Source organism: Corvus cornix, chromosome 4A, assembly GCF_000738735.6.
Source record: "Corvus cornix cornix isolate S_Up_H32 chromosome 4A, ASM73873v5, whole genome shotgun sequence".
NCBI classification, from domain to species: Eukaryota; Metazoa; Chordata; class Aves; order Passeriformes; family Corvidae; genus Corvus; species Corvus cornix.
This window is the reverse complement of record NC_047058.1, coordinates 3,271,268-3,293,651: the sequence shown is the minus strand read 5'-3', so window position 1 is coordinate 3,293,651 and position 22,384 is coordinate 3,271,268. Positions and strand designations below refer to the sequence as shown.

General features: G+C 43.0%; 1 protein-coding gene across 1 annotated transcript; it reads right to left on the bottom strand.

Moving 5' to 3' along the window:
* Positions 1–125: 125 nt before the first annotated feature.
* ADGRG4 (adhesion G protein-coupled receptor G4) lies at positions 126–21,039 on the bottom strand. The gene is made up of 16 exons (XM_019287714.3): positions 20,687–21,039; positions 19,408–19,762; positions 17,927–18,031; positions 16,159–16,776; positions 9,697–9,774; positions 9,154–9,248; positions 8,708–8,760; positions 7,972–8,011; positions 7,625–7,650; positions 6,351–6,499; positions 5,296–5,428; positions 4,675–4,793; positions 3,430–3,640; positions 2,150–2,315; positions 1,879–2,028; positions 126–1,078 (listed from the first exon to the last, which is right to left on the bottom strand). Exons 3-16 carry the CDS (start codon positions 18,015–18,017, stop codon positions 911–913), a joined length of 2,097 nt encoding a protein of 698 aa, XP_019143259.3. The 5' UTR covers positions 18,018–18,031; positions 19,408–19,762; positions 20,687–21,039; the 3' UTR covers positions 126–910.
* Positions 21,040–22,384: the final 1,345 nt, after the last annotated feature.

Here is a 22,384-nt window from a genome sequence, read left to right as displayed (position 1 = left end):
ATTATCATTATATCATTAATAAAGTTTAATAATGCACAGAGCTTACAGGAAGCCAGCCTAACAGATAAGCTGTTAAGATGTGTCATTTGTAGACTGTCAAATATAATTAGGCAGAGAGCCAAAGATGTAGGTTTGGATGATAACTCATTAAATATTTAATTAAGATAATTTTAAAAGGTCAAGGAAAATATCTGAAAGGTGCCAGATGGCCTGGTGGAGTAAAAATGACAGAAGAGAGGGGATATCTAGGTGAAATTTCTGGGTATATATTTGCTAGAACCAAATGGAAAGAGCATTTTGCCATAAAAGCAGCAATTACAAGTCCTCATTAACTTGAACTTTAATCAAGTTCATCTCATTGAATAATTTTCTTCTGCCCTGGGTTTGTAATATATTCATGTGGAGGCTGGACCATAAACATTGGCAGCACAAAAATGCTAAGGAGGAATTCAGTCAACAAATTTGACCCATGCCCATTTAAAAATAAAACAGACTTTTTGAAACACCATTTTGAAACAAAATAAAGCAATTTGATTTTGAAAACATCTTTGCAAGGTTTTGGGTTTTTTAAAGTTTCTCTCTTTTGGTGACTTAACCTATTTTCCAAATTCAGATCAAGGATAAATCATTTCAGTCCAATCCAAAACCCACTGGTTTTTAGCAAATAAAACTATTCCTTGAAAAAAAATTGTCTAGATCAGAACAAGGAAACAATAAGAATGTCCCTTGTTACTAAGCATGGATTTAGAGTGGAGACACAAGCTTTAGTGACCAGCTAAAGGAATTATTAAACACTGAGATCTGTGTGGTCAGTCAATGTTTGGGTGTCCATGTATCATGGGGAGGTCAGGCAGCAAAGTGTTTTAAGCTTATTTGTCCTGTTCCCAGTTTATTGAAAGGGTAAGTGAAGTCAGCTCTGCCTCACCCCGTTCCTCATGAAATGAACACATCCTACCCTGTTCTGGTCTATGTGGTGGAGAGTGACAGTCACGGGCTCATTAAGATTCTGAATTGATGCATTTTCAATGCTGGCACTCACAACGTAAGTGTTCAACCTCTCCATCGTTAAACTGTCATCCTGCAGGGGAAAAACACACACATGCAAAAAGAATCCAAGCTCTTCCCTGCTCTCATTTTTTTTAAACTGTATTCCTTGGAAATAGTGATCAGCTAAACTCCATGGGATGCCTGATGTAATTTAGCTACTTGCTATGTCATTAAAAACATAGTTAGCTGCAGCTCAGGGACAGTCTCCACATCAGCTGAAGCAGAACTGAGTTTCAGATGCACCAGCTGGATTGAGAAAGCTGTGTAATTTTTTCAGTACATTTAAACATTTGGTTGTACATCATTAAGGTCATTAGACAGTGGACACAACTGTAAATGCTCCCTCATTATGAAAAGCATTGTTTAGCACACTGTATGAGCCATCATTTCAAAGAAATGTCTCCCTTTCTAAATTATACCCACCCCCCCTTAAGGAAATAGAATAAGTATTAGAATAGTCATAAATCCTGCATATGATGCTGCTATATTATTTCAATGGAGACATCAATCTTGAAATTATTTTTGTGATGTTTGGCGTATGCTATGCACCATCCTTACTATCAGAGGAAGGTTAGGGTATGGTTTTTTTCTGCAGAACAGAAGGACTAGAATAACATCAGCTACAGAAAATGAAAAAAAAGTCTAAGGTCTACAGACACCTTGCTACAGAGAAGGTTTTGCTGCCTGAGTACATTTTGCCTGCACATCCCTCCATCAGTCTGATGCTAAATGTGCCCAGAACAGATGATGCTGTTGGGATTTCTTTTGTAGGCACTGAGAACAGCTGAGCCCATTCCTGCTGTGTTAGGGTTTGCTGGGAGTCGTAGTTACCACAAAAAGTGAAGTAGTGCCAAAAAACTTGAACTGGATCTTTGAATGCTTGTCTGGGTCAGAGTACTCGATCCCCAGGAAGTTCTTCAGGGATTTTGGCAAAAACACCGAGGCCAAAGCCTTTTTGAAAGGGTTTTCTTGCACACTGATCTGCAGGAGAGAGATGACATGCTCAGGGGTGCCATCCTCCGGTCAAATTCAAAATGAGACAAAAGAGCAGGAGGATAGTCCGGTTTAGTCAGTGGTCCCTGAGGTGATACTTTGCTCTCACCTTGAGATCCACACTTCTGTTGTAGGAGGTAATGCCAAAGGCCAGTCCTCCAAACAGTCCGGGATCTGGACGCAGCACCACCAGGGCCAAGGACGTGGTTATGACTGACATATTTCTGTCTGTGTAGGTAACCTTATAGCCCATCTCCTCAGCCATCTTCAGGATACTTCAACAAGAGCAACAGAAAGAAAAAAAAATACAACTCTTGAAATATTCTGCTGGTTTCATAACACACACCCAAGTGACTAAAACCCTTTGCTCTGATTTATGATCACAAAGAGCAAGCACTTGAGCAGAATGGGTCCATTTGGGGGTAGATGGCACTTTGTCTGCACAGGCTCAGGTGATGGCGAACAGCTGAGTTGGCATGATTCAGTGGACTCTGGCAGGTGGAAGATACTCTCCTGCAGGGACCACAGAAGGAGGTTCTGAGAAGAACTGAACCAAAATCCACACCCAGTCAAAAACTGCACTTCATCTGGAAGGCAGTAACTTGTAAAATCTGCTAATCTGATTATTTTCAGTCATCTAATTGTACCAGGGGACAAAATATTGGAGCCAGAACAATTTAGTCTGGTAGGAACCTCTGGAAGTCCATCCTCCATCTCCTCACCACCTCAGGCAGGATAGGCTCTAAAGGCAGAGCTGCTGCTCAGGGGCTTGTCCAGCAAAGCTCTGAATGGGTAAACTCCGTGTCCTTTCATTTGCCCTTGTCAAGGCTGGCTGCACTGCTCTGGACAGTGCTCTGCTAAGACATTCAAAACCAGGTAGCTGAGTTCCCTTCAAGACCTCAAAGAAGAGAGGTGTTCTTAAAGCTAAGAACCTCTATTTTAGCATGTGTCAGAATCACATCATGGATGCACGATCCTAAATACAGATTTTGAAGACTAACATTGAATAGCTGTTTTTAAAAAGTCTTTATCAGCACAGGTAGAGAGTGGAAGAGAGTTGTTTCTCCAGGCTGACCTGCCCACAGCCCTCACTGCTGAGCCACAAAGATCCTTGTGATCCTTGTGAGAGGAGATAGCAGCTGGGCTGCCTCCAGGCTGGGATGCCCACAGGGAACAACATTGGAATGGGGACTTCTGCAGAACTGGTTCTGCTAAAAGCACCTTTGACAACACAATAATCAATTTCTGCTGTTAAGAACCTCAAATATGTTTAAGATCAAAGTTCAGAAATTGGTAGCTCCAGTGACGATATTTTAATAGACTGAATAAATTACACCATGGTGCCATTTCAGCTTAGGAAGCCTCTTCTGGGCAAGTTATCTTACTTACCTATTGGTTATTTTTCTAAAGTTCTCATCTTCTATTTCTTGCAGCACAATATAGTCTAGTATAGACAATACAGTCTCTGCAAGTGTCACACTCACATCTGCAAGCTCTACAATATCAGAAATTTTACTTGCAATGATTTCCAGTTCTTCCACATGCAGTGTTGCATCAGGCAAGAGGTATAAAATATGCTGTACAACATCTTGTGCATTCTCTGAAAAAAAAGGAAGTACAGATGATTTATGTGACATAGCTATCTGTCTGGCCATACAGCTACATGTCTCTGTTAAATCCAGGAGTTAATCTGCTTCTCAGTTCTTTCCAGATGGTCTTAATGCTCCTGGTCTCTTACAAAATTATGTCCTAAGAATAAGTCAATAAGCCCTCAACATGTCAATGAAACCAGCAAAAACTTCCAAGTAAAATCTGCATATCTCAGATTGTATTTTAAAGGAAAAAAATAATGTACTTTTCATAAGAATACTGTCACCTGCTTTTGGATTTATAAATACTATCTGCAAATAATATTTAGTTTTAACTTTGGTTGTGTTTACAAGAATTTGTGAGTCCCAAATTACACAAGATCTGCCCCTGTCCCTAATGCTGCTTACCTGGTACAGCAGCAAAAGCAAATTCTGAATGGTATTTTGTATCTGCCATTCATCATCTCATCATCCTTCTATAATTTTCTTATAGAAGCAGATTCTACAACCTGGGAGTCAGATGGACTGTGTGCAACTGCAGATATCTTTCCATTATCTATTATTTGATACACTCCTGAGGATGAGGATAAGCCCTCTGGTATTTGGTTTGTTCACCATTCAAACTACTTACACTGTTTGGCATAGCTTAAAAAAGTATAAACAGGTGGTAGAGGTCATCTCATAACTTACATGAATTACAGCACAAATTTTCTACTCCAGACACTGATTTGTGCTTCTTTCTATGAGATACTGTGAATTGCTTTGATGTGGTAACAGAGTGTATAGACAGGCAAAACCTGCCACATTATTCACATATACTTACTTAATTATAAATCTAAGTGTAGGTTTTGAGAATAGATGATTTGATAGAGAACTTGGAAGCACCTTCAAAATTCATCAGCAATAAAAAACCTTCAAGATGACCAGATGCACAGGATGCACAAAAACAACCTTAACGCTTCTTCAGATGTCCAACGCGAGCATTATCTAACTGCAACTATTTTTACTGTGATTCACTGTGTCACTGAAGTATCTGGTGCCTTACCTTCTGTTATCTTGATATTTTGGAGGCCTAGAATATTATTTGGAAGTTTTTCCAGTAATTTGCACTTAGTCATGTTCGGTTTTTTCCAAAAAGCTTGCTCAAGTTCAATACTAATTTCACTGAAAAATGAAAACAATATACATTGTTACAAGAAAAAATATATAATAATGATGTTCCTCATATTTCCCACTCAGGTAGCTAAGAAGGTAATTTATTAACCCAACTTTAAATGGATTTTCAAGTCAGATCTGACTTACCACTCACCCAGCAGAGTGGGTGCAGAACCCAGATGCCAGAGCCATGTGAAATGCACCTTGAGGTATTCGAGGGCAGGAGCAATTGAGAGAAGGCACAAAATGCAACAGGGCAAGGTTTTCCCTTCCTGCCCAAGCAGAAAGTCAGGTCCCTGCAGTGCCAGCAGGTTCTCCCTGCAGGTGATGGGAATGATGCCACACCCTTTTCCTGCAGCCCATGAAGGATTAGCCCCAAATTTCTTTGCATCTTCCTTGGCATGGCACTGCTGTGTGCCGTGGCAGACTGCCATCTGATTTGCCATCACAAAACATGCTGCTCCCTCCTGTTTTCCATGGAAGAACCAGAACAAGATGTCTTGTCACTCACCAGCTCCTCTGAGCAGACTGCAGAGGGTTTTTCCTGCAGCTGACCTCTGTCTTGGAGGCTGGACTTGTTAGAGGCCAGGAATAATTTCCCTTGTACCTCGTGTGGGAAAAGCTTTCTGGACAACCCATTAGTGCTGAGGAGGAAATAAATAAAAGTTCTTTAAAAAGACTCAATAGTCAAAAAGAAGACCCCCCCGCCCACTCCCCCAACACTCAAGCACCCATCTGTTCTGTGGACCTGGTTTCCTGATGGGAATGAGTTCTAATTTGCAGACTGGACAGGAGCATTTTACAGGTTTACTGTCTGTAAGGAAACATTTTGTTTAAATATTTCATCTCTTCTTCTACATTTTTTTCTCTTTTGTTTGATAAGGCCAGTTCTCAGGTAGAGGGTTTCCAGCATCACAAACCAGATTCAATGACAGCACACCCTCCAGGCTTCTCTAATCTATCAGAAAGTGCTTCACATTGCCCCTCATTAACCCATCAATGTTTTTCCTCCAGGCTTGTTGTTTTATCATCTGCAACTGATATTTTGTAAGTTATTGCTGTAAAATGTGGTTTTGAATCCCAGGGATGATCTATTAGCTCTTATCTCTGGCTTACTCCTGTATTTTAGGGAAGAACAGAGACAGTAACCAAACTAACAAAATACTTATTTGCCATCTGAGGATCGGTCCAATATGCACAGGCATTAGGAAAATGTTGGCAGGGGATTTGGTTTGATTGTTTTGTTTCAGTTCCCCCGGGGTACTGGCTACCAGCAGGAGCTCCTGGATTTGTAGCTGCATCAGCTTTACTTTGCCTTCGTTGCAAAGGTGCTCAGACCAGCGTGGGCACCAGGATTCATGTCTCCATTTGCCTGGAACCCAAATTTTTGATATCGCTGTCATTGCACGATGCTCTACAGATTGTACATCACGTGAAGTCAGTCTGGTCACTTGTAAGGATGTTTTCTAGCCTAACCTCTCCACAGAATATAAATTTGATAAAAAGCACTTAGAGACAGAATTGCAAAGCATGTTGATTTGCAGTGAGGTTTCAGTAAATTTTTACCTATGGACTTCACAGCCACATCTTCAGGTTTCACATACAGGGAAAATGGTCCCTCTTTGTAAGAGTCATTCAACAACTCTTTGATCTTGAGACTCAAGACTTCTTGTGTTTCCAGGAATGTGGTCTTTACAATGGCCTTACAGACATAGCTACAAATAGAATACACAAACAAGACTGCCATATTAGTAGCATTTCACAAATATAAATGGCTACAAAATTAAGGAGTAGCCCAGATAATTACACTGAATTGGATAATGTATGTATTTTGCTCACCATAAGTGCAGTCCTATGGTGAACATCACCGGATGCCACTTCTAATGTACACTAGCACCTTATCTCTGGAAATGCTTTCTAAAGTAGAAAATATTGGGAATACAGGTACAAGAATATCTCTATAGTTTCATGGTAAATGACTCTAAAGGTTTCTTAATGACATTATCTTGGCAAAGGAACATCCCTGTCACAAGTAAGGGTTTTTCAACATTTAAAGTTTGGAGAGAGCCAGTCATAAAATAGCGATGTGCTTGAGCACCCTGTGACTCCACGGCTCCCTGGAAAACTGGGATTTAACTAACCACTTTCAGTATCTCTGGTGGATTCCACTTCTTCTCCTCAGAACAGCTATTGCTCTAAGTAATTACCCTTGCTGACTCTGGAAGGTTTGGAAAGACTCTATGTCTCTTTGAGTGGCTTCAGACATGGCAGAAAAATGCAAGAAGCCTTGGGCAGATGCCTCATGGGCCTCTAAATTAACTGAGGGTTAATGAGTGAGAGTTCCTTAGGGCTGGGATATTTCAAGCTTTTTCAATTCACACAGTTGTCCACCACTCATCATGGTCTTTCTAAACCATTCACGGCCCTTTGGAGGTGATGGGAATTCAGCTCCTCTTCCTCCTGGGCTGGGGTCAGAAGGCGATTAGGATTTCAGAATTAGATTTACAGAAGAGGCGCAGGATTCATCCTGGTATCCTTCTTGGGCACTGTCCACTCACGGTTCTGGCCCCAGTGAAGGACCCTGCTCAGGGCCAGCTCTTACAGGGCAGCGCAAACCTCACAACGTGCCATGGAAGCACCAAGATCTGAGGTATGAGAGGGGAACCTTGGATGCCAAAACATGTTTCCCCAGGTCAAGTATTCCTGTGGTTCTGACCTCCATGTGCGCTTTTCCGGTCACTCTGAAACTCAAAGAGCCATGGAGGGATACAATTCCTCCTCCCTCTAAAAATGAAATCAGTACAAAGCATGGAAACCCAGTTCATAACCCTGGGTCTTACCTTTGTGACATCTGCTTTACCTTCCCCTTCAGTTCGCATGGAAGGACACAGAAAGTTAGAAACTGGTTAGAATCAACAGGCACAATTTGGTTTTTAAGGAAAGCAATCAGCAGAAACTCAGTGTGCTCATTAAAACAGAGCCTGTTGCTTTAAGTGTCACTGGGACCTGACACCTGGGAGGAGCCCTTGTTTCACAGTACTGCCAGAGGTTCATCAGGATAATTAAGTAATTTCAACAAAACACAATAGCATCAACATTTAGACCCTTCAACTACTATATCCTCTTTATAAGAGGTAAGAAAATATACCTGTCTGTAAGAGGTATCAGAAAATAACAAATTACATACGTGAGTCCTCTTATAGGCACTGTGATGTGGATAATTATCCCTGAAAACAAAAGAGAACAGAACAATTATTTCACAGTAGCATATAACTGTAACATGCCCCATTCTGCTATCACCTAAAAAAAAATCTCGTGACCACAGATGTTACAACTTAGAAGTCATCTTGAATTCAGCATAGATATATCTACAGAAGTTACCAGGACCAAGTGCTATAATTCATATGCATTCTCACAAAAAATGTTTCTTCCAAAATGGGAAGAACCTTCCCTTAATGTTTTATGAATTGGATTCATCCCATGTGAACAGTGCAACATGTTACTCTGTCGTCATCTATGAAACAAGAAGTACCCGTGGAAGTCAGAGAAGAAATTAGGAAGTCGAAATAGATGTAAAATGACAAAACTGTCTGTGTTAGTGACATGTTTACAAATTGCTAAAATATCCCTCTCTGCTGCTCACAGTTTGAATATGAATACAGGTGGAGTGGGCTAAAAGGAATGAAATAGGGGAATCTGGTTCAAGAAACCATTGTTCCTAGCAGCGTTTTCAAACTATTACATTCTTTCATTAGACAATACCACACAAGAGCCAGTGTGATCCTAGCCAGCCTCCAGGGGTCTGTAAGCCTCGTTCTCCTCTGTGACCCCCCAGACTGGTCAGTTGTGAAATGGGTATCTGGAACCTGACTGTGCAAAGGACAGAGGGCCAAGGTGACACCACCACACAGCCAGAACCTTACCTCACTTTAAAGTTTGTCACAACAAATCCTTCTCCAGTAAACATGATATTAAACTGGAAAAAAACAGTAACATTTTTAAGACTATTTATCAATACTTTTTCTAGACCTGCTTGTAAATTTAGAATTGTCATCAGAATTCTAAATGCCAATGAAAGTGGCTAAGAATTTTTGCAAAATTTTAACACTTTTCCCTTCCTTCAGAATTTCATTTTGTCCTGTTATATATTGGATAACATGACTCTGAAACACCACAATTGTTACATGGATGCTCATTTCTGTGTTGTCCCAGCAGTTTGCATTCTGTACATTGGGCGTGGGACTAGATAACCTATAGAGGTCCCTTCCAACCCATTCTATTCCAATCCAAACTATTCTGTGATCCTACCAGCTGTCTTCATGTGATACTTGCTAGAAACACATGAGAATGAGAAAAGCAAGCTACTCACCCAGTGTTCAAGAAGCCTCCTTGCATCATAGCAATCAGGAGCTCTCTCCATTTTGTAGAGAAGAGAAAAGTTCATGTGAACATTAAAGAATCTGACTGTAAGGAGAGGATAGAGGTGAGATATATCCTGCAGCTTGCACAGAAGGTGCCTGCTCCCCATCTGCTCACTCCCCTGTAGAACCATAGTTGTGTTCCCATTCCCATGGCACTGAGGCTCTTTGGGAAACCCCAGACTGCAGTGTCCAAGTCTATGTTACTGCTGCATTGATAGGAATTTTATTAAAGACCTCAAGAGCCCAAACACATGGTCACATTATCACACCTTAACAACCAAGTTGTGGTTCATAGCTGGGGTGCACTGTCTTGGCCTTTACTGCCTGCTGAGAATGCACAGGCAGAGACAGGAGGATCTGCTGACACAGGTCACCTTGCTAAGCAGCAAAGGTTTAAACATGTGACTAAGTCTTAAATTGTCACATCTACAGTGTCAGTCAGTGTCATTGACGATCATGACAACATTTAAAATGGCCCCCTGAGCACTTACGTGGAACGGTACCATTGGTACTGGCTGGAGGTACCGGGGGCAGCGTGGAGGCCCTTGTTGAGGATGCTTCACTGAAATCTGCTGGAAAGAACCATAAAAGGCCTGAGAATCCACACTGGCAGAAGTGCGAGGAAGAGCACAGTTCAGGTGAGAGAAAGGTTTGAGTCCTTCTGCAAAGGTCATCATTACAAGGAGCTGCCGTGGTTCCACAGACCTCAGCAGGGTGAAGGCAAAGGGGAAAATACAACCACACAGGGTTTTCTTCTTTATAGAGAGGTAAACACAACATAACAAGAGAGAAAATGGAATTTAGATCACAGGGAAAATCAGAGCTTATGCACCTTTATCCTTTTTCATTTCTTGTGTTGGAGGACAGTTATCCATGTTCCCTTCTTGCCTGTGTAAGTTGGGCCAGCCTTCAGGAAAAGGCATTTGTAATGCCTGTGAGAGGAACATTGATATTCATGGTCTCTGGCATAAAGATTCCCATTTTAAATGTTGACCATCCTGCCTGTTGTTTTCAAAGTAAAGAATTCCAGGCATTCATTCATAGATAATTTTCCTCAAAGTGAATCACCTTGTCAAAGCAGATATGACTTTTGCATTTCACATGCAATCTGCCACATCACCAGGCAGACAGGGAGAAAATGGATGATGTTTGTCATGTGTGAAAGGAATGAGTGTGTCTTTACAAATAGACTGTGTGATCCTGCTTGTAGATAAAACCGGAGGTTGAAAGATAAGACAGTAACAGAGAGGAACCATAAAATTCAGAGGAATGGTACTAATTGACAAGGAGTGTTGCATAATCAAAGCCATGTAAAATTCCTGAATTTAAAGAAGAACAGAGATACAAAAGCAGGGAGTGGGTGTGTCGCATATTAGGGGGGTCATGTAGTAGGTGATTCGGGAAGTCTGTACCTCTCAAGTACCTCAGCCAGTGGGGAAAGGGAGAGGATGATGTGGCCAGGAAAACAGTATTAAAAGGAGGTTGCATCCTCCAATAATTTGAGAGACCCCAGAGGAAATGCCCCGTGGCCTCTCCCTCTATTTGAATAAAGTTACAGGACTCCTCTGTCTCCTTTTTGGACATAAACCTCTGGTGGTGTGAATTTTTCCACACACATGTACAACAGAAAATTGCAGTGAACTGAATCACCCTGTAACATTACAGGTCTGGGTGCTCAAAGAAAAGCAGGATCACAACACTTTGCCCCTGAAGCACCATTTCCTTTCGAGGCTGGTAATTGGCGTTTTTTACTTCACACTCTGACACGACTGTCAGAGACTTGACATTCCAGCTCTGACTAAGAGAAATAAATTCAACATATGAATACAAAGCCAAATGTCTATGAATAAGGAGTGTGGCCAGAAAGAAGCAGGATAAGACCATGCTTCATACATAAAACATTGTTTTCTCTACTGTAGTTCAAGGTAAGGAGACTCACCCATGCTTACAGCACAACAGTCCATCTCTGACTCACTCAAATCCATGGCAATAACAGAAACAGGGGCTGTTAACAACTTGAAGTCTCCTATTTCTATCCTAAATTACTTCAAATTGTCTTGTGAAGTTCAAAGGACAGCTGAAGTCAAAAGCCCCTTCTGAGCAGGCATGCTACAGTACCTAAGCTCCTACTTCCTATACACAGAACTGATTTTCCCTTTTGCACTAAGCCACAGGCTGTGAACTCAGCACAGAGTCAGACTGGAGCAAGTGGACAACAAAGCGACCGAAATCCAGCTCTGAGCTGTCTCTCCAGGTTTGGCTCTTGCAGACTAAGCTCAGAACCTCCAGTCTTCAGCTCAGAACCTCCAGTCTTCAGCTCAGACCTCCAGCCTCTGAATATTCCTCGGAGTTGTTTTGGTGTTACCTCATGATCTAGGAAATGGTTGTGACTCCTCAGCAGAGGCAGAGTGCTCAGGGCTGATGGAGAGCTGAGCCAGGAGGCTCCCACACACCTGGCGGGAGTAGGATGGGGAGCAAGGAAGATGGACCAGCTGTTCCAAAGATCAAACTGTCCAGAACCTGCTTTGATAGAGTACAGTCCCTGTTGTTCCTGGGATGCACAGAAAGCTGTAAAAACAGCAAGCCTGCTTTTCCCATGCTTAATGAATCTTAGATTTCCATTTGGATATCTCTCCTCTTTACTCAGGCCTTTTGTGTCTGAGATAGCAGTACACTTTGGGAATCAGAGAACTAATCCAGTCTGCTTTACTCTTCCACCAAAACACTGGCAAGTCCAGGAGCAAGCTGCCACATCGCCATTTCAAACCCATTGCCTGCAGTAGGTCAGAAACATGACCTGGCATGACGGGTGTTTGCTGACTCTTTATTTGGAAAAAGATCCGCAGGCCTTAGCTCATTGAGCTGCACGACAGACCTGGATGTTCCATCCACAGAGCTCCTACCAACACTAATGCTGTTTGACAGACTCAGGAATACACAGAAAACAAGAAGCCAGAAGTATATAATAAATTAAAGAGACAAAGGAAACTGACTCCTCAAAAGAAAACAGAAGGATCCGGAACTAAGGGGTTGCAGTTTTTCCTCCAGCACCTGTGCGCACCAAGCCCCCCCCATCCTCACAATATACTGCAGTGAGGATACAAAGGGCCTGGGCCCTGGCAGTGCAGAAATTCTAGCATCTCCATGGACTTCCATTCCACAGCTTAAACTTGTAGTGAAAACCTGTATGCCTTCCTGTGGTGCGAAGCTGCAGAGATGGTTCTGTGAGCCCCAGTGGGATGCTGCAGATAATGAGTCCCTGGTTTCAAACTGACAGAAAATTAGTGTCTCTTTATGAGCCTTTTTAAGAACTGCTGCCATAGAGGGAGTGAGACGAGAATGCAGAAGGGCCAGGTATGTCCTATCACCGGAATAAATATTTTTTCTTTCCTACAGAAATATAGACACAAGATTAGGATATGATCCATCAAGCCACATTCCAGACTATTAGAACACCTGGGGTTTAACTTGTCTCCCTGCATGTTCCAGTGCTGCAGATCCTCTCCAGGTAGGATTGAATCTATCAATCGCTGCACAGGACAATTACAGGCCCCACTCTGTTCCTGTTGTTATCAGTGTAATTTTTTGAAAAGAATTTCCTCGGGGGTGATGTATGATATTACCCTGCGTCAGGCAGGATGGATCAGAAAAATCTGCTAGGGAAAAAAACCAACAGAGAAATTGCCAAACAAAGCCCAAATCCATTCTGATCAGGGATGTCACTCGGAATTCTATTTCCATCTCCTGACAAATTAAAGCATGGTTACAACTTCACAGATATTAATTTATTTCCTTCTCTCTCGTTATCACCAGAAGAAAAAAAAAATCTGTTTATTCTCACATGTCAAGGAACATTACCAGCAGGCAGGTGTGGGACTGGCGATCTTCATCCTGTAACCTCATTTGCTTTAATTAACATGTATGTAATCCTGCTCGCAAAAAGAGGACTAAGCCGTGATGACAGGTGAGGTCTGAAGCTACGAGAGTACTGTACCACTGACTTTTTAAAGTCCTACTCGAGGATTTCAATTTAATAATTTAATAAATGGTTTATTTGGCATCCTGTAAATATGTACGGTTTCCAACAGATGAGCATAAAAAATGAGACTAGCCAATAAGAGAACTGCAATAAATACATTTCTATATTATCAGCAGTCGTGTTCAGATATTGAATATTCATCCCTCTCCCAGAGTATTTAAAATTAAGAAAAAAACCAGAAAGCAGTGTGTGGGTGTGGTAGGGGGAGGAAGACATGAAGACTGAGTCAGTGAAAGGATGAGAACACACACTTTTACTTCCACACTTTCAGTAAAGGCCCAGCTGAGCTGCAAAAGCAAAGGATCATCTTCAAGAGCTCTGGGAAAAAAGTGAAGGCAGAACAATAATTTTACTCCTGCTACATCAAGCAAAACCAATGCAATGACTACAATAATTACAGCACTTCTAAAATGCCAACACACCTTTTTGAGGCTGCTTCTGGCTACATTCGTATGAGAAGTTTCCCTCACTTTGCCTAAATGAGCCCTGGCTTTCCAAAAGCGACGTAAGATTTCCAAAACAAAGCAGGCTGCCTAATTTCCCAGCACAATTGCATAACCTGTCTACTGTCAAAGAGAACCAAGCAACATTAACTTAAAACATCTACAAACAACACCTACAAACGCAAGAGGCAAGCCTTGCAGCTAGAAATTGTTACAGGGCATAAGCAACAATTTGAGATGGGACATTTGCATTGACATGGCACTTCCCCACGGCATTTCATTCCACAGCAATGCTTTGGCACAACTTCTTACATGCCTGCTTCAGATTTTCTCACACAGATGGAACATGCATGATCTCATATGGACAATCCACATGAACCACAGCCAGGTGCAGCTTCTCCTGCCTGACAGATGGGACACAAATGTCAATACGTGTTTACACTGCTCACTGTTATCCCCACCTCATGTACCATAGTCTGCCTCTGTGCTACTGCTGGCTCATGAAAGCCAGTTAATTAAAGAGTAGATTTAAAGCGGTACTTGCTAAGGTCTTGCTAAGATCTGACACATGACAGATCCTCAAACATGATTAAATTCTAAGAACATCTCTGTAATTTCACAACAGTCATCTTAGTTATTGCTCTTGGGAAGATGTCAGACTCCAGTAACCCTCCTCCCAGTGTGGATCATAAAGTCGATCCAGTGGTTCCGTAGGCAAGAGTAGCCTTGGTGCCTGTCAGTGTAGTTCCTCGCTTGTGAGACGTGCTGCTGTCTCTCCTTGCTGATATCTTTTGAATATTTGGGCCAACGTTTTACTGACTGAATGTCCAATTCAGGCTGCTCTGGAGAATCCTAACTAGAAGAAATCACCTGGTTTGTGGGGACTGCTTTAGAAGGAAAGAATGCTTTGACCACTGAGAGCCTCTCTCTAACATGCTTTGCCTCACTAAAAATATGCTCCAATTCATCCAGGTTATTTCTGTTTGAAAAATTAAAGTCCAGGAACACCGAGTGAAGGCTTTGATCAGAGGTGCTAAGATTTTCATCCTCAAACATGACTAAGCTTCTTTTGACTTCTTGCCAAGCCAAGCACACACTTTTCTCACAGATCAAATGGGCCCAAGGGCAAAGGTTAATTGGAAAAGGGAAACCGAGCCTCCTCCCTCCTCATCAGATCATGTCCTCCCAGCCAGGGACACAAGTGGGGAAATACCTCTGGCAGCAGGTAGTGCAGGAGGAGGGGTGCTTGGATAGAGGCAGTGCAGCAGGCAGCCAGGAGACAGATGGGAAGGTTGTAATTTACAGCAATTGTTATTAGTGCCTGTGTCCTTTGGTGCAGAGCAAGGGAGGGTGCCACCGGGGAGGGGGAATCCCTCTGAGCACAGGTTTCATTGGCAGTCAGAAATTTTGTGATGATCTCATTGCCTTGGGCCCAGATTTGATAAAACCTGGAGCATGAGATGGGGAAGTGTAGTGGGAACTGAGGTGAAGTCAGTGGGTGCTGCACGTGATGGAGATATGCCATGTCTTGGCATGCTCTTTGGATTCTCAAAGGGGACACCAGAAATGACCAATTACTTCATGCTGTGACTCTGCTTTCCCTGTGAAGCCATCAGCTTACAGACAACTAGCAGAGAAACATGCACTGTTATTGTGGAGCACCTAAATGTGTCATTAGTTTTACATAAATCAGTCAGTCAATCAGTCAATTAGTCAATCTTGGTTCTCTGCGTAATTTAAATACCATGTAGTACATAGAGATATCAGGGCTGAATGATAAGATAACCCAAAACACTGATAAGACTGCTTGTCAAGGAAGTAACATCCATCTGAGGCACACAACAGACAGAAGCCTTGCAGAAAAGTGATTACTATCATTCCAGGTTGCCCAGAGAACTTGTGGATGCCCCATCCCCAGAAGTGATCAAGGCCAGGTTGGACACAGCTTGGAGCAAGCTGGTCTAGTGGAAGGTGTCCCTGCCCATGGCAGGAGCGGGTAGAACTGGATGATCTTTAAGGTCCCTTGCAACCCAAATCATTCCGTGATTCTATGAGTCTATCATCTAAGTAATGGCATTAAATATTTTTAAACATTTTAGAAGAAAACATCTGAGTCCAGTCTACCTCACTCAATGCCAGGCCAGCTCAGCAGCGGGTTGGTGCCCCAGCAGAAGGATAAGCCACTAGAAGGTTCACCCAAAAGATGCCACCTCCAGAGGATTTCAGTGGTGGAGCCTGCCCCTGTCAGCTTTCCCTCATCCACAACCTCTGTATCCCTGTAAAGAGGAGCCTGTGTGGGGAGAACAGGCAATGTCACAAGCATGGCCACAGCTCTGCCCACCCCTAGTATCAATCATAGCAGCAGTGACCCGGGGGCCATGAGACAATCCCAAGCAGTGGAGGATTCCCATCTCTGTGTGTGATCCCCAGGAACTTGCAAGCGTCAGGAAGATGAAGCAACTCAGACTCACCGCAGCGCAGGTGATGGTCCCCTACAGGGTGGACGGTGCTGAAGTTCCAGAATGCCTCCTTCCAGCTGACAGCATTGCCCATGGCGCAGTCCAGCAGCTCCTGCTGGCCCAGCACACGGTCCCACAGCTGGAAGTAGTACAAGCTGCCAATGAAGCTGTTGCTGACCCTTCCAATAAAGCCACCCCTCCTCTTGTGCAGATGGCCCAGCACAAGGCTGCCGTTGGGCTTCAGGCACTCTGTGCTGCCAACGGCCTCGCTGTGCACGAGGTCACCGCTGCAGTAGACCTGCAGCAGCTGCCTCCTGCTGTCCCACAAGCAGCACACAGTGTACCACCCAAAAAGGGCCAGGTCAATCTCAATATCTCGTCTGGTGCCAAAAAGGTAAAGTCTCAAGTGCTTGTTTTCTCCAGAGAGCCCAAGTTCTAGGTCATTTACATCTGTGGAGGTGGTGTCAATGTCATAGGAAAACACTGCCCACGAGCTGATGTTGGCACTCCGTTTGAGGTCAATGCACACCGTGAACTGACAGAGCTGAGGGATACTGAAGTTGACCAGGGACACATATTTGTCATTCCTTCCCAGTAAATCCAGGCGTTCTCCATGCAGATAGCGCGTTTCTGTAAGCAAACAGCATTGGGACAGATCGTAAAGAAGGGAGATAAAGTGTTGCCAAAGAAGAAGCTGCCCTATGTCCTCACTTGAGTACCTCCCTGCATTATGATTTAAAAAATTTAAAGTTTATTCTATTTCTCATTTCTTCTGCCTTTGAAATTTGAGACCACCCGCACTACCAGTAAAAAGACAAGTTTAACTCTGCCAAAGAAAAGAAAGTCCTTAAGACATGTTAAATAGGAGTCAACACATAGTTCAGCTCTAGGGTCCACATGGTCCAGTATCAGTTTGGGGGTGTCCAATTTTCTCATCCAAAGCTGAGAGAAAGTTGATAGATTTGGCAGGAGCTAGACGTTAATTCAGTCTTTTTATTATGAAGGCTTTCTTTGGAAAGAGCTTGAGTTTTCCTCAACAGCCCTGTGTGCTGGAAGTGACCCCAGTCCTACAGGGTGCATTTTAGAAGCATGAATTATCTCTGTGCCCTGCATTGTTCTTGAGGAGAAGTCAAAGAAAGAAATACAAAACCCGGCATAGAACAAGTTATTGTTTTGCTGGGATTTATGGTGGAGTGAAAGGATGCTGAGTGCATTCATGATGCACAGCTTACTGTGCTTGACTCGGGGCCTGAATTATTACTGCAGAACTTGGTCAGTAGCTTGGTGCTTGTCCCAGGACACCATGGAGCAATTGCACAGCTCTTGTTTTACAGTGACCAAAGTTAAACTAAAAAAAACCCATACAGAAATGCAGGAAGACACCCAGGAGGGAAAGAAGTGAATAATGACAAAACCATGACCCTTTTCGCCTCCAAACGTGGACAAAACCAAAACCTGACATTTCACTCCTTGATGTATTTTCTCATTTGTACTGGCTCATCTGCAGCCCAGACTGAATCAGCATCCCACAAGAGGGTAAGCATCACGTCCAGACTTGTAGGTCTCCGGCCAGCATGCTTCAGGGATGCCAGTACCGGCTGAAGGGAATGGTCCAGAACAAGAACAACTGCTGCTCTGAGGCATAACATGAGGAAAGTGGGCTCCTGTAGGGATAAACTATGTGTGCACACACCAGGACACCATCAGACACTCTCTGGGCTGGGGAATGCCCAGAGCCTGCTGGCATCCACGTGATTAATCCTGAGTGGGATTACTGTACCTGTCAGGAGAAAAAGATGAGCAACAGCCATCAAGATGCAAAGAACCTTGTCAGCAGAGTGCTGTTCAGGGCCACAGAAGAACCTCTTCATTTTCTAGGCATGTTCTGAAAAAGAGATTTTGGTGAGCACCCCCTTCCCACTCACTTGGCTGAGAAATTCAAACTGCTCCTGTAATCTGCTGGAATGGCATTGACAGCACAGGAGCCCAGAAGTCCTTGCTCTCTGTGACTGGTCTGAGTCACTAGATCAGTCATCTCTGTAAAGGTCACAGCTACACAAACCCTCTGGATTCTGCTGGTTTCTAAAAGAGATGAAGTTTATACAATGACACTGTACGTGTTTTGTTCATCTGTCACAACTCTGCAAACCTGTTAACAACTTCCAATCTGCTTTGTGGTGAAGTGGTGAAGTTCCTAAAAACATAGGGAAAAGGAGACGAGAAAGCCCTGCCAAGTGCCTCTGAGCTGGGTGTGCTGACCCACTGTTATATACTACAGACACTGGTGAGATGATAAACCACACAGCGGCAGACAGGACAAAGGGCATAGGGAGACACGGGACACAAAACTGCTCATGGACAGCATGGCCAATAAAAGTATTTGTTCTCACCCCTGGGCTCTGTCTACGAGCAAATTTTCATGAGTGTAATTGAGCCCTGGGAACATGCTTGTAATTGAGAAAGGGCTAATTCCAGGGTATAAGCATACACTGAACACTTACAATCCGAATACTCTGGTCTAAACTGGAAGGATTTTATTGTTTTGTGCTTCAGTTTGACTAAAGTTGCTTCCAAAATGACTACAGTTAAACCAGAGCAATGAAGTGGACAGGCAGCCTCGATGTCCGAGAGCCCCAGACTCACTCCCTGCGCCCTGCAGCTCCCCTGTGCTGCTCTGCTTCCTCTACTCACTTCACCAGGCACCAAAGGAAGGACTTAATCTTGGTTTAGGACCACACTGGGCTAAATCTTCACCTATTAGTGAGCTACATAAAATGACTGTGGGGATGAACTAGATCCCCAGTTGGTCTAAGACGGTCAAACTCCATTCAGTGGAGTCGCCTGTCTTCACATCAGACACAGCCCTTGCCTGGGGCTCCCCACAAAGGGTTACGGCACCCTGCCCACTGGCAAAATGGAATTTGTCCCTTTGTGTTCAGACATGTAAAATGAACATTAGAAAATTATAAAAATCTCTGAGCTAGTAACAACTATCTCCATTTCCTTTAAAAATTGCACTTTACAAAACTTACAATGTTAGGAAATACCATCCAGTTTTCCATTTACTGCTGTGACAACAAATCTCTTTTCCCAGATTTTTCTGTTATTACTCCAGCAATTTTTTGTTGACTTTTGCAGTAACATTTAAGGAATAAAACATTAAGCTCCCAGTCTGTGGTACCTAAATAGGACTTCCTATATATTTACATACTTTCTTCTAAAAACACCATCGTTATTTAAAGGCTCTGCTCAAAAACTCACCTCCCTGTGTAGCACAGAAATTCAGGCAGATTTTTGCTCCACACTGCTTCTTCTGTCAGATGCCAAAAGACCGGTGAAGGAGATACGAAGAGAAAATCAGATGGGACGTTGTGATGTTTTCAGTCGGTCAGGAAATGAAGAGCAAGTTATTTCTGTTCTGAAACCACATTTCTTAGGTCCTGGAAAATCTGCTGTGATAACAAATCTCTGCTCCCAACCTTCCCTTTTATTACTCCAGAAATGATTTGTTGACTTTTGCAATAATATTTAAGAAACAAATCATTACACTCTCAGCCTATGGTACGTCACAGGGTCACGCAGGTTTTGTCCAGAGCAAAGTCCAGAATATGGAGCACTGTAAAACACAAATTAGAAAGAAACAACTGAAGAGTTCCTCTCATTTCTGTTTCAAAAGTGACCGCGCTAAAGAACACTAGTTGTAAACTCCCCACAACAGCTGTCTAGCCTCTGTTTATAGTATGTAACACTATAGTGTAAAGACCAACACCGGTATCTTTCTTCCCTCCTGCAAGATATTAATTAGTCATTGCCAAGTTCAAAAAACACTAACTATTGCTTGATGCTGAGAAAGACTTCATGAGTGAGGTCTCAGAGAGAGTGGCCCCTGAAAAAAGGACAGCCCTGTGTGCCTGTCACTTTGGCCAGCCAGACATCAACTCCTGAATTTTGTGAGTTAGCTCCAGAGGGACAAAATGGGCCCTGGAGGACTGGTGGCTGTCTCCTGCAGGAGTGTGATCTTAAATGTTTTGGGAGCAGCTCCCAGTAGTTCATTTCCCTTACTGGATCTGAGAGGGATGTAAGAGGAACCAGAGAAAGCCTGGACCTCCCAAGGCTGCTGAACACTGCACCCTGCTCCTCCAGGCACTCTAGTCTCCAGACTAGAATAGAAGTGTCCCTCACTTCTGCTTTCCTACATAACCTACTCATCCATCGTCACCTTATTCCTCATACCTCCTCTTGGTTACCCCCACTAAACATCCCAGACGTCAAGTTTTTCCTCAAAAAACTGAGAGCACCCCTTAGCCAAACTGCTTTATATCTCAGGAGCTCCTCTCCCTGTGCCTTCTCCCTGTGCACCAGCACAGACCCTCTCACAAACAAGTAGCCACAGCCAAGCACCCTCCTGCCATCCACCAGCCTCAACCAGCAGGTCTCGGTCTCCTTCTATTACAGGCAGCTCACATCCATGGAAATTGCTTGGCACGCACTGCGTCTCAGCAGAAGCTGCACAGCTTCTATCATTCACATCAACTCTTACATGGAGAGGCTTTCTTCTGAACAGGGACTGCACAGGAATTTTCAATGATTTCCATTTCCTTCATCTTCTTTTATCTGTTTCCACGTTTTTCAGTTTACTTCAGTGCTTGTAACTATTCAGCACAAGCTGTTTATCAGCTTCACTGGAGATGATTGCAAAGGGTCTGTAACGCCACGAGAGGGCATCTCTTCTTTAACGCAGAAGCAGAGCCTGATCGAATAGCCAGCATCCTGCATCCATTTCTAGTCAAAACTTTCACGGGAAGATTTAGAAGATGACCCTTAGGACTCAGAGCAGGAAAAGACTGTGATTGAGGAGTACAATGAAATGAAGAGAAGCAGAGACAGAACACATTCAGGCTCACTAGGGCCATTCAAATAAAAAGAAATTTTGCTTTACATTGGATGAGCGAAGATTTTTGCCAGGAGGTTGCTATGGTGACTTTTCAGCTCTCCCAAACCTCCTCATACTGTAATTACATCTCAGAGCCTGGGAGCTAGGAATCTGTGATTCTCTGGAGGAAGAATGTGGGTGGCTGACTCTTCAAGATGTTTGTTAACCAGCCATTTTTAGTCTAAACCAAAAAGATTCATATACTTGTGCCTTTAACAGGTGTTTACAGTTTCTATGAACCCTTCAGGCATTTCTGGCTTGCCATGCTCCAAGACCTTCTTGAATAATTTTTAACTGAGAGGCTCCCTTTTCAGAACACCTCCATCCTGCAAAGGTTAATTAAAGGATGTTTAGCTCCAGTTGGGCTTAGCTTTCTTCATGTCACTGCACATTTCAATTTGGTCCCTAAACTAAAAAGTGCACAATGACGGCAGTATTTTTGCATTTCCTCAGCTTTTGTTATTTACTTCAGTTTTCACTGACCGAGCACTGAAAACACAGAGGCTGTGCAAATATTATCCACACTCTAGTCAACAGACTTACCCAGCCCTCCACAGCTCCCCTGAGATAACACACCATTAAAAAAGAATTAAGGCCCAAAATACATATCCTTTGAATCAGAAATGATCAGAATGCTGCTGTTCAAAATAAACAGTGTTAAATACTGAACAGCACAGGGAACCAGTACTAAGTTTCAACACACAATTATCACTCTTTTTGTTCAAAAACAGATGCTTCAGATGCCTTGCACAGCCACACAGCACAGGGATCTGGTTCCACAGGGCAGCTGGCCAAGGGAGGGAGGGCTGAAACTACACTCAGGACACGGACCTGTAAATAGCATCATAAAATCGTAACAAATACCATTTATGGATCATAAACCACAAGCCAGTAAATTTTATTGTAAAATATTAGACTACTTCACTACACAAGGGCAGGAAAAGACAGCAGGGTGTTCATCTTCTCTTTCAACAACCCCGAAAAATGCAAATACTAGGGAGTATTTTCTGAGACCTGACAGCTAGTCCATACAAACTTCTAGATTACGAATTGGTTTAAGTTCAAAATCATCGTTTTAATTTTTTATTTTTTTTTTTTTAAATTTCACAGCTAGGAGAAAATCTTTTTGACCATGAGTCACTGAATCCTGAAGTGAGTATTTTAGAAACCTGGGTAAAATTCATATGAAGCTGTAGGCGTTCAAGAAATACACCTTAAAGAACACAACCGCACTTCCAGATTTGCTCACGTCCTTTACTCCAGGCTGATTCTAGAATGACATATGTTTGGTTCTGTCAAAATATC